This window comes from Pseudoliparis swirei, chromosome 18 (assembly GCF_029220125.1).
Source record: "Pseudoliparis swirei isolate HS2019 ecotype Mariana Trench chromosome 18, NWPU_hadal_v1, whole genome shotgun sequence".
In the NCBI taxonomy this organism is placed as follows: domain Eukaryota; kingdom Metazoa; phylum Chordata; class Actinopteri; order Perciformes; family Liparidae; genus Pseudoliparis; species Pseudoliparis swirei.
The window spans coordinates 16,728,501-16,740,896 of NC_079405.1; the positions used below are offsets into that span (position 1 = coordinate 16,728,501).

Genomic DNA, 12,396 nt, shown 5'->3' on the forward strand with positions numbered 1-12,396 from the left:
GGCTTCTGTTTTACAGCTTGCCTGTCCTGAATGGTGTACTTCAGCCATGCTATCTGAAGCACCTAGGCCTTCTGGTGGCAGCAGTATTTCTTCTTTTGAAAGAGAATGTCACCTTCCAAGACATAAACAATGCAGATAACATGCTGTTTGAGTTTGTTGCAAGGTTTCAGTTGCTGTATGGAGAAGTGTCAATGACATTTAATGTACATCTGTTAACTCACCTTGCAAAGTCGGTGAAATTATGGGGGCCACTCTGGCACACTCAGCATTTGTATTTGAAAATGCAAATGGTGGGCTGTTAAAACTGGTTCATGGGACTAAGTGTAGCTCTCCAGATTGTGAACAAATTCCTGTTGCACAGAGCAATACCTCTCTTAACCTCCAGGCATGCAGTAAGGGAGCAAGTGAAGGAGTTCTGTTTGGATATGACAAATGACAGAAGAGTAAAAAGATACACAACATTTAAAGACACAACTGTTCTGGACAATGGGAAAGTGACAGAGACCACTGCTGATGAGAGGAGTGCCTTTGTGTCTGCACAAAAACAAGCACCAGACGAAATGGTCGTGCACAAGAGAATGGTGCATAAAGGACTGGTGTATACCGGCAGAAACTACACCCTCAGTAAGAGACGCAGTGACTGTTTTGCAAAGCTCAGCGATGGTGTTTATGGTGAAATTCAGAATATCATATCCCTTCCTTCAGAAGAAGGTACAGAAATTGTTGTATTGTTCAAAAAGCTTCATACACAAACTTCCTTTCCTTTATCACAAGGTTATGGGTTTGTAACACATATCCGACTCGTTAGTGGAGCACTTCTTTCTCCAGTGTGTCTGATTCCAGTTGACAGGTTAGAGCAGAAATGCATGATTTTAAAAACAAGTGATCAGATGTACATTTGTGACTTCCCAAATGCATATGAGAGAGACTAGTCTGACTAGACTGAATCAAAGATGGTCATTCTCGCTTGCATTCATTTTTAGTTGGCTAAGTATACTTTCTCAGGTGGAGTTTAGGCTCAGTTTATGCTGGGATGTACAAATGTGATGTGGAGACATGTGTATGTACGTGTGCTTTCTTTGTTGTAATGTACTGAACTATATGTCATTTGACAGCCAGATAAACACCATCCAAACATCACAACTTTGAAGACTGTCTGCTTCTTGAAGGGTGAAACTAAATCGTAAAAAAAACACAATCAATTCTCTCTCTGCTTGTTTGCAGGTATGTTCTGCTTGCTATAACATGTACAGATGCATATTATGTAGATACATGAAAGCAATCTTACAAGAATTAAGGTTTTACAGGCTTTACGTATCAATTGTGATTTTAACTTTATACATCATTTATTGCATCAAACTTGTAATATGTCTTCAGTCATATGTTTATCTAGTTTTAACTTTCATGAACTCTCGCTGGCCAAAGAACAACTGCAGTCATTAACAATAGTAATTCAGCAAACTTCTACCATAAACTTCAGAAAATATAATATTGTAAAAAAATAATGCAGTGTAGATAAGAACGAAATAAGACAATACATACCGACGATGGCACCATGAGGCATATGATGTGTGCAGATAGAGCTTGATTAATCAAATACCAACACATATGACCAGCTTCATTTCTGAGTTCTTGCTGGTGGACCAGCTTCACCAGCAAGGCCACCCTGGTGGACCAGCATTATTAATGAGTTCTTGCTGGTGGACCAGCAACATTTATGAGTTCCTGCTGGTGGACCAGCTTCACCAGCAAGGCCACCCTGGTGGACCAGCATTATTAATGAGTTCTTGCTGGTGGACCAGCATCATTTATGAGTAAATACTGGTGGACCAGCTTCACCAGCAAGGCCACCCTTGTGGACCAGCATTATTAATGAGTTCTTGCTGGTGGACCAGCATCATTTATGAGTAAATACTGGTGGACCAGCTTCACCAGCAAGGCCACCCTTGTGGACCAGCATTATTAATGAGTTCTTGCTGGTGGACCAGCATCATTAATGAGTTTTTGATGGTGGACCAGCATCATCTATGAGTTCCTGCTGGTGGACCAGCATCATTTATGAGTTCTTGCTGGTGGACCAGCATCATTTATGAGTTCTTGCTGGTGGACCAGCATCATTTATGAGTTCTTGCTGGTGGACCAGCATCAAACCAGCATAAACCAGCATAGACCAGCACAAACCAGCATAGACCAGCATAGAAAGTATGCTGGTCTATGCTGGTTTTTCTAGCAGGGCGGTCAAACGTCTTACGGTCAAACGTCCATAAGTATGCGCGAGGCGATTTTAAGTTATATGCGGGAAGCGCGTGATGAGAACAATGATCATTTCATGCTTTTCTCCAAAGCTTTCTGTTATCCGAAATGTGACCTTGAGCTTTCAAACTCATTTTGTAACTATGAGAGTGTTCCTCTTTTCATTTTTTTATTATTTTATTATGAAGGATCTTCAATGCAGGATTAGTAGGATTTTCTTACATCAAATTAAATAAACTCGGAATCTCTCTCAATCTTAGAGTGTTTGAGTGTCTGTATCTGCAGATAATACTGCCTGTATTATCTTATTGAACAAATAATTTACCAGGTGCCAGATGAAGAGGAAGCTACAGTTTTTTATTTTTGTTTAATATAGTGAGGCAAAACGTAAAACAATCAAAGGGGGAGTGAATCTGGGTTTGACTTCAACCCACTAGCCAACACCCTAACCGCAGTCGGTGTGCTTCTGGTGTCTTTGAGCCTAGAAAAAGAGTTCCAAAAACAGTCAAAACCTACTCATTCAGCCTTTCAATTTTTCTGAAATCTTACATCTGATTGAATATTTCCAGGCTTCTGGTTAAGTTCCCTGAGCTGAACCACTCTATGAAAGTGAGTGTGTCCATGGACAGGTGAGGTTCCTTTTAGTTTGACTTACTGTCACCACACACACAGCAAACCTGAAACTTTAACTTGTGACATCAGATGTAGATGTTTTGTTGCCCCTCTGACCACTGCTCTGTTTTTCTCCCTTTTGAAATTAGGGAGACTCCTCAGATCAAAGGGTGAGTATTTGTTTTGCATAACTTTAGCTTTCATATCAAGTGGCATTTCAAGAAGAACTGTTTAAACTTTTGCATTTGTTTTGATAAAACCTTGTATGTCTGCAGATATCGGCGTTTCAATGTCCTTGGGACCAGAAGCAAGGCTTTGAACATGGCAGAGAGCCAGAATGGAGGCATGGTAGCAGACTTCAGGCATCTTGTGAGTGATAATGATTTTAAAAAAGAATAAATATGAAAAGATGATGGATTAAACTCTTAACAATAAGATAGGAAGCCTTTAATAATTTGGACATCTGAAGTATAATTACTTAAGTGCACACATGCTCTCCAGAAGCTAAATTGTGATTAGGACAACACATGTAAATGTCAATGTCTTTAATTACAGGTGGAAATATATTTTATATTTGATTTATTTTATATTTGGTACTCTTATTTGTCTATAGACTCTGAAGGAGCAGAAGTCTGGAGGTGGCGGCAAAGGAGTCAGTGATGTGAGGAGACGTTGGCATCCTGAAGATATCTGTGCTTACTGTTTACCTCAAGTCATAATTTAAGGCGATGTGAACAATCAAATAATGATCTGTGTGTGTGTGTGTTTTGGTGTTGACAGATTTCCCTCAGTGTTACAGAAGAGCTGCACATCATCTACTTCGACACGGTCTTTGAGATGAAAGGCGTGTCAGTTGAGTTGCAGGTGGAGTTTCTTCTGCTTCCTCTTGTTATACGGTTGTCTTTGTAAAAATAATAACAATTACCTTAATGTGTTATGTCTACACATTAAGTATTATGTTCCTCATTTTTATTGTCTTGATTATGGAAAAATGACCTCAATAAGTTATCATTCCCTGCCATCAATATAGGCCTCCTCACTCCCGGTGGTCATCATCTCTAACTCCAGCCAGCAGCAGAGTGCCTGGGCATCTGTCCTCTGGTTCAACCTGCTCAGTGTGGACACAACGGTGACGCTCCCTGAAGGACTTACACACACCATGTAGCATGTTGCAGCGCCAGTAGAAATGTATTGTGTATATATTTGTTAATGTGCGTCTGTTTCTCCAGGATGTCATGTTCTTCGCCAACTCTCCTGCAGCCACTTGGCCGCAGTTTGGAGAAATGTTGAGCTGGCAGTTTCTCTCTGCCACTAAACGAGGTCTGAGTGAGGATCAGCTGGAAATGATCGCACAGAGACTTTTTGGTAAGTCCTGCTTCGATGTTCTGCTTCAGTCGCCTTCTTTTGCATATTTGTTATGTTCTGACTAAAAATAGGACTGCATTTGATCTTCTGTGAGTCAAACATAATATCAGGAATCACCGTGGTTTGATTTTAACACACGTTACTTCAATGCATCGATAAGACTGATGGGCTTTACATTGAAAGATAACACAAATAACTCAAGTCTCAGAAGAACTTCTAAGCTCTAGAGGCATTGGTATAAGATGCTGGTACATTTGTACTCTTATACCATTTTTCCCTAGATCAAACAAAATGATGGCCAAAACTTAAAAACATTTATGTGGTTTGATTCCTTCATTTAGAGCAACCACTAAAAGTGAAATAAGTTACATTGGTGTCAATCTAGAAAGCTTGAAAGTGATATTGCAACTTTCTCATATTTACAACAGCTGTTTGATTTATATTTATTACTGATGCTTGTCTTCATGGAAAAGTTTGTCAACAATATCATTAGAATAATGATGACTTATCTTTGTATTGGATTATGATCAAAAGGATTGCCCACTATAATTCAGTGACCTTAATGACTTGAATGCATGTTTTATTTTTTATGTCAGTGAGGGAGAGTTATAAAATGCTTTGTTTATTTTCCATCCTCGCAGGAGAGCAGCAGAAGTATGACACATGCAAAGTCGCTTGGTCAAAATTTAGCAAGGTAAGAATACTGAATCCTAGTAAATATTTCTCAGCATGATTTGAGGGATTAACATGAACCCTATCACTCGGTTCATAATATCTTCGTTTATCCTCTGACTTTTCCTCTATTGCCACCATCAGGTCAAAATGTCAGTTTGTTGGTTAATGATCAAATTCCTAAAAAAACTAATGAGATGCCCATCATGTATTTTGTGTTTCTTGCTAATATATATGTAAGCTAGTAAACATGGTAAACTAAGGTGTCAAACAGGAAACACATTACCTGCTAAACCTCAACATGTTAAAGCAACACTATGTAACTTTTGTACCTTAAAATAACAGCTTGAAAAAATTTGTGCCGCTACAATGACTTTTAATATGACGATTTGCGTCTCCGCTATTGCCATCGGGGGTCTGTGGGGAAATAACTCCGCTATGTAAGATTCTGGAGCCGCCCGCTCCATCCGGCGGATGTACTCGACCTGCTTTCTGGCAGTGATTACGCAATGTCATAAAGTGCCACTCCACGCTCGCAGCTACAGTATAAGGGTAGCTTTTTTATGTAGCTTTTTGGTGTTGTCAACAATATTGTATTCGATCACACGTACTCCACATTTGCAGTCCCCCAAAACAAAAGTAAATGACTGCACGCGCACACCCCCCCCCCCCAAAAAAAGCCGGCAAACAGCTGACCGACCAGGCGGAAACATGGCGAGGCGCCGCATTCAATCCCCGCGCTACTTCACCCTAGTCCGGTAGGTGCTGGGCCAGTTCACAGTGTTCCTGCGCAGTCTTCTATTAGTGATTCCGCCCGTTGGTATGAATCCAAAATAGAAACAGTCGCCGGATTGCTGCCGTTCTGAGTCCGCCGCCTGTCAGCGCGCTCCAAACAAAAAAAACCTTGCGTCACCTCCCCCTCGTCACCTTTTATAACCCGTGACACGTACAAATAATAATAATAATAATATTATAATACAGGACAACACATGATCCCAACTCAATACAAGTGTATGTGAGGCTGCATTTATCGTAACTGGGTATTTACGACACTGAAGTAAACGTTAAATACCTAAAAACTAGTGCTGTGAAAAATAACGCGTTAACTCAGTTAATTCAATTACAGGTTTAACTAGTTTTTTTTAATTTTTAACGCATGCGCAGAATGAGCTTCCAATCCGTCTGTTGTTGTTAATGAATATACTGCAGATTGCATTTGATGATCTTTTCCACATTCTTTTGTTCCAGGAAAATACTCCAGACACTTTCTGGGTGTGGATTGATGGCATCTTGGTGTTGGTGAAAACGTACCTTGAAGACCTGTGGAGGGATGGGTATGTTTTAGTCCAATCAGGGTTTAATGAGAAGTCATGGGAGACGTTTCCTGTTTGATGGAAGACTTTCTTTTGTTTGCACTGCAGCCTCATCATGGGCTTTGTGAACAAAGGCAAAGAGAAGTCCCTCCTGAAGAAGAAACAGAGAGGCACGTTCTTGTTGCGGTTCAGTGAAAGTGTCATTGGGGGAATCACCTTCTCCTGGGTGGAAATCACCACAACTGGTGAGGTATTTTTGATTTCCTAATGATCCTTAAATAGTGCTTCTAATTGTTCTATGGTAAACAAATCTAGTATCAACATCAAATACTATCATCCTGTCTACTTAGGTGCGCCTGAAGTGAAGACAGTCCGGCCCTTCACCAAGGTCGACCTCTGCCAAATTCCTTTCCATGAAATCATCAGGGACTACCAGATCTTAGAGGCTGAAAATATCCCAGAAAATCCTCTTCTCTACCTATATCCCAACACGCTTAAAGACGAGGCTTTCGGAAAATACTACTCTGAGAAGACAGGAAGTAAGGGCAATAAATGTTCTGCTTATACTTTTTGCTTGCCGCTTAAATATGTTTGGAAAGCAAATTTTCCCAAAACACACCTCATTGCTGTTTTGGTTCATGCTATGTGAATGGTGTTTTGCCTTTCAGTATTCATGAGTACAATTGCAATGTATTGCTAGCGTTGGGGATAATTCTGACACATTTATTTCTAAACTCATTCTCTTTCAGGTAACAGAAAGTACATCAGAACCAAGCTGATGTTTGTTTCAAAGGAGTAAGTGTATTATTATTTCTCTTCAGGCTGGTTTACAGCATCTTGTTTTTGGGAACCTGCGCTTTGGGAAATCATTGGGCAAGATGTCCCGACAGCTTGAACTGTTGAACTTCTAACTTATTCAATTCAGTTTATTTCAGCTAGTGCAGGAGTGATGTGATCCATCAAGAAGTTGCAGGTCATCCATGTTTTTATGTCTTTAAGACATGCTTGAAAGGATGTCATGGTCATAATTGGTCACAGGGCATACAAAGGCCATTCCACTTGAGGACAGATTGGCACTGGTTATGGGCAAGGAATGTGTGACTCTCTGTCAGCCTGGCCAGTGCTGAAGAGAAACCTGCTCAAGCTTTCGTGACGCTTGCTTCAGTTTGCGGGTCTGAGGTTATACCAGGAGCAAACCTCCTCTTCCAAATCACTGTCTTCTTCTTCAGAGGGCTATCGAGTCCAGTGTCATTCTCAGAGAGCCTATGGCACTGTCAACAAGATGATCAATCTGTCAGGCAGACATATTCTTCATGGCTCACCTGTCTGCAAATTTGGGAGAAAGAAGTCATGCTCGCTGTTGAGCTGGCAACCAAAGCTTACCGGAAGAGTGAGATGATGCGTTCAGGAGCAGCTGGGAAAATCAGACTTCCATCTGCGGAACTTATGGGCTGTGGGCTGCTTCTACTGCATGCACATGTACAGGAGTCTGCTCTACTGAACATATTATTAACATATATGTGTGGCTTTTTCTTGGCCACAACCAGTAACTTCATGGCGTATGTGTACAGATTATAAAGCCCTCTGAGGCTAATTTGTGATATTGGGCTATACAAAATAAACTGAATTGAATTACTCTGATCAGAACAACTTTTATTTGATGAATAACAAAAGGCAATAAGTACTTGAGTAATTAAGATATTAAAACAGTTAAACCAACAGTGTATTGGATATTGTTAGATCTTGAATCATTTGATGAGCTGGAAGAAAAGTGCATGCAATTCACGAGAATCTTGCGCAACATCAAATCCTCCAGCATCCGTCTGTACTTTCTCTCCTCCTGTTGGTGGGTTGTATAGCGCATCACATTTCAATGAGAGCTACGGAAGTGAAAACATGATCTTTCTTTTGTCCCTTTCTCTGCTCTCAGAACCAAACCGAAGTCCTCCCTCACCTCTGGAGACGTATCACCTTGACCCCATGCTGTCTGAATCCTTTGCTGCCACAGACGATGACTTACTGAGGTTTCTCAACAGCCCCAACGTCTTTGTTGGTTCTTGTTCTGACATCTTGCAAGATGAGGCGGGGCTGCTAGATTGCGGTTTTACGGGATATAATGGCTTGCCACAACAATCCTGTGGAAGCATTTTCCAATAAGTGTCTGTAAGATTTGTCCTTTTTCAATGTGCATTTGTTTGCAGCTGTGCACTTTTAAATGATTAGAACGTTATAATTCTCTATTATCATGTTTTATTATTATTGATAATGAGACTATTTGAAGACACAAAAGAGAGATAATTGAATTAGCTGGACTAATATCCACTCCATTAGTGTCCCAGGCACCTGTATTAGACACCTCAACTATCATGCATCTGTTACTTCAAGAAATTCTATACAACTGACCATGTAAGCAAAGTACATTGTTCAGACTGCACATCGCTTATTGTTTCAATGTCCCTTTGTGGTTACTTTACTGTTGCCACCTGCAGCTTGTGATGCATTGATCTGACACATAGTACTTCCTCCCTTTAAGTTCTATGCTTTCATGTTAACCTGCTCATTCAAATCCAAATTCATGTGTATCGCCAATAAAAGGGAAATGATTAATTTCATGTGTCGTTGACTGAAATGTTGTACATTCACCGTGAGAAATAGATTTTTTTAAAAAGCATTCATTGTTTAAATAAAAACCCAAATATCTGGTATTGAGATTTTTGCTTCTTTCGTAACTCTTAAACCAACCAAGTCTCAGCAAACATCATGATAACCATAATAACCTGTGGAGGCTCAACTGTCATCACTCGCGTGGCCATTGAGAAGGACCTGTTACTGGAATTGAAGCGCACAGTTAAACTACAACCGCGTCATAATATCCTGTAGCTATGGCGTCACAATGAGGTTGTTCAGCTGTAGTAAGATGGCACAGAAACTGCACTAAAGACCAGATCACATGACCACGGCATATCTTTTGTCTTGTACTATCAGCATGTGAGGAGCATGTGATGGTCCATGCCTATGTCATCATACAAGTGGGTTGCCAGCTATTTGTCCCTGTGTCCCTGAAGGGGTCACAGAACATGCAGGACGGCTCGCATGGACTGCTGGTTTATGCCTGGTTATGTCTAGGTTTGCTCTTCCTTTTGTTTTGCTCACCCCAGCCCACACTTCATAATACTTCTGCATTCACGTTTACATCCCTGATGTTACTGACTGACACACTGAACAATGGTAGTCTTTTCTTTACCCCATTATAATAAATACCCTTTAGTTTACCATCATTCACTGTCCTTTCCCATAGTTACCATCGCCTCAGACCGGTGTGTGACAGACACATAACTTCCTGAATAACTCATGTAAGACATGTTGTGTTACAAAAGAATATCCTGTGCTGATTCTGTAACATGGGTGGTTTCTCATATGATGTAATAGACACCTAGTGGTGATGGCTGGCTAATTCAACATTCTGAATACAACAATGGGGATTATACATAACGAAATATAATTTATTCCATTCATAAAATTACACATAAAGTGATATTGTACATTTTTGTCAAAAAACAAACAAGAATATAGTAAAACATGGAGGTTGTGAAATAATAGAGTATAGCATTTTTGTCATTCAACTTAACAAGGGATGCATTTATCTAATTTATACAGGTATGAATACAGATACCTGAGCTTCGTGTATCAGCATGCCGAGTGTCAATACCGGTACCAGTGCCTAATCATGAAGCTGTATGCCTCAACAGTGTGGAAGCATGTGTAAAGCTACATCAGGCTTGACTTAAACATTGCTTTCCTCACTTTGTAAAACAAAATATAACATATTTATATATATATATTTGCTGAATTGTTATATATTCAAATAATTGTTCCTGATACCAGATTGCCCCATATAACCAATATCTGATCTAATATCTGAGCTATTGTGTCAGTATCTGACTGATATCCAATGTCAGTATTGGTGCATTTCTAAATGCAACCAACAAGTTGATAGCGGTACTATTGTCTGTGTTGTTTCAAGTGAATACTATTTCTCTGGGTTTACATCAGGCATGTTTAAGCTCCAGGAGTTTAGGATCTGAGAGGTGACCACTAGGTCCAGAGGCAGGTAAATGGTGCAACAGCCCTGTTGAGCAACAAATGGTAGGCCCGTCGAAACTGCCGGTTCATGACAGCATAGAGCACAGGGTTGATGCAGCTGTTCAGCCAGGTGAGGTTTGCACAGAACATGTGCAGTAACTGCGGGGCACGGTTGTGTTTGTCGGCGATGTTGAGCAACAGGTAGGGGACAAAGCAGAACACAAAACACAGAAAAACAATGAAGCACATACGCGTTACACGCTTGAATTCATCATCATCATCTCCTGAAGTTCCTGGGGTGGAGGAGGGTGCTGCAGTGGTGGGAGCAGGTGAGGATAAAGGTGATGTCTGGACGACATCAGGGGGAGACTTGATTGCTGATGAACTTCTGAGGGCCATGGCAGACCTCTGGACAGATTCTGAGGATGTTTCACGAGTGATCTCTTCCGTCTGTTTGCCTCTATCCTCCTGGCTGCTCACCTCACAGCTACATGTCTTTGTCACGCCACTCTCGACACCACTATCATCAGTCCCTTGTGCTAAAGAAGATGGTTTCTTTCTGGAGGACCGGCGGCTTGGCCTGTAGCGGAGCAGAGCTTGTGCTGCAATCTGGACACGTTTGTAAATGAGGAGGTAGAAAAACCCAACACAGCCCAGACCAACAAAAAAGTAAAAAAAGAGAAGGATGGTGCTGTAGGGGCGACCTCTGGTGCGATGGAAGCTGCATGTGCACACCTGTGGCACGAACACATAAACAGGCCAGAGTGGGCCAAAGCTGGCCAGGCCCAGGACCCACGTTGAGACCAGGAGTGATGTAAGACCCCAGTCAGAGAAGACACGGTCAAACACAGCCCTTTTTGTGACCAGGAGATATCGGCTTACTGCCACCAGACAGAGGCTCATAATGGAGACAGAGTTAGAGAGGAAGAGGAGCAGGCCGAAGATACTGCACCAGAGCTGACCACTGCGCCATCTGAGGTGTAGATAGGAGTCAACTGATATGGGCTGCAATATGCTGCAGTACAGGAGATCAGCTATAGCTAAGTTGACGATGAGCACATTGAAGCGAGTCCTCAGACGTGAGTCTATGGCGAAAGCCAGAATGGTCATCAGGTTCCCCACCGTACCGATGATGGTCACAACACATCCCCAGGCCACAGCAAAGTACCGGTAACCGACGACTGAAGGACTGTAGCAGGAGAAGAGGCCGTCTTCTGTTTGGTTTGAGTGGTTCATCATCATTCTGTCACCTAACAGGATTCAGATTGAAAGTTATCTTCTTTGTGATGCCCACCCTTCTTTGTGGTATCAACTGTGCCACGGGTAAAAACAGAAGTTATAAATGGCCGGGATAGTTCACCTCTTCCTATTTAATAAAGGCTTATTTCTAACTATTCTTCTATCTAACTTTTTTTCCTGCAGTTTTAGGATAATTAATAGTAATGTAATGCAGAACTGAAATACATAATAAATCATCATTGGCCATTTTAAGCATTACCGTATTTTCCGCACTATAGGGCGCACTGGATTATAAGGCGCACTGTCAATGAATGGTCTATTTTCGATCTTTTTTCATATATAAAGCGCACCGGACTATAAGGCGCATTAAGCGGAAAAAAAACAGTCAGATAAATCAGTCGATCAAACTTTATTAAACGCGTTCACAATAATTCTCAACATTATTCAAACGTTAATGAGCGTATTCACAATAACTACCAACCTTATTCAGTTGTATTTTGGGATCCTTTTACACACACTGTAATATTATGGTGAAGCACAGTATTGTAACGGACTGAGGGAAATGTTATGTCCGGATGTAACTGAACGTCTCACGAGCTGGTAGCTGTGAGGCGTGTCTGTGATTGGACAGCGAGTGATGTTGTTGTGTGTGTGTTGTTGTGTTCCGCGGGTTCGGATCGGAGCTATGACCCGGAGCAGACGTGAAGCTGGTTTTGAGGTTTCACGGCGGTTTGTTGTCGTTTTGGCGTAGGCTACGGCCAACAGTAGCTTGTTCTATGTTCCTTGAATAAACACCCTATAAGCCATCTACGTCTCGTAGCGTTCCTGACCCAGGGTCGCTACAGTATGTATTACTCCG

General features: G+C 41.3%; 2 protein-coding genes across 2 annotated transcripts; one reads left to right on the plus strand and one right to left on the minus strand.

Moving 5' to 3' along the window:
- The first annotated feature begins 560 nt into the window (after positions 1–560).
- stat2 (signal transducer and activator of transcription 2) lies at positions 561–8,827 on the plus strand. The gene is made up of 14 exons (XM_056436772.1): positions 561–711; positions 2,813–2,882; positions 3,015–3,035; positions 3,141–3,234; positions 3,479–3,526; positions 3,646–3,729; positions 3,896–3,994; positions 4,095–4,230; positions 4,872–4,924; positions 6,151–6,236; positions 6,324–6,460; positions 6,566–6,754; positions 6,965–7,010; positions 8,146–8,827. Exons 1-14 carry the CDS (start codon positions 561–563, stop codon positions 8,189–8,191), a joined length of 1,260 nt encoding a protein of 419 aa, XP_056292747.1. The 3' UTR covers positions 8,192–8,827.
- An 885-nt stretch (positions 8,828–9,712) lies between these two features.
- Positions 9,713–11,771, minus strand: LOC130209091 (G-protein coupled receptor 84-like). Its single transcript, XM_056438655.1, has one exon. The coding sequence runs from the start codon at positions 11,538–11,540 to the stop codon at positions 10,311–10,313; it is 1,230 nt and encodes a 409-aa protein (XP_056294630.1). The 5' UTR covers positions 11,541–11,771; the 3' UTR covers positions 9,713–10,310.
- Between the last annotated feature and the right edge of the window lie 625 nt (positions 11,772–12,396).

Coding starts and splice junctions, on each gene's coding strand:
- stat2 (XM_056436772.1), top strand. CDS start 561: ATGGTCGTGCACAAGAGAATGGTGCATAAAGGACTGGTGTATACCGGC. Junction 4,231..4,871: donor GATCGCACAGAGACTTTTTG/GTAAGTCCTGCT, acceptor CCATCCTCGCAG/GAGAGCAGCAGAAGTATGAC. Junction 7,011..8,145: donor CTGATGTTTGTTTCAAAGGA/GTAAGTGTATTA, acceptor CTCTGCTCTCAG/AACCAAACCGAAGTCCTCCC.
- LOC130209091 (XM_056438655.1), bottom strand. CDS start 11,540: ATGATGATGAACCACTCAAACCAAACAGAAGACGGCCTCTTCTCCTGC.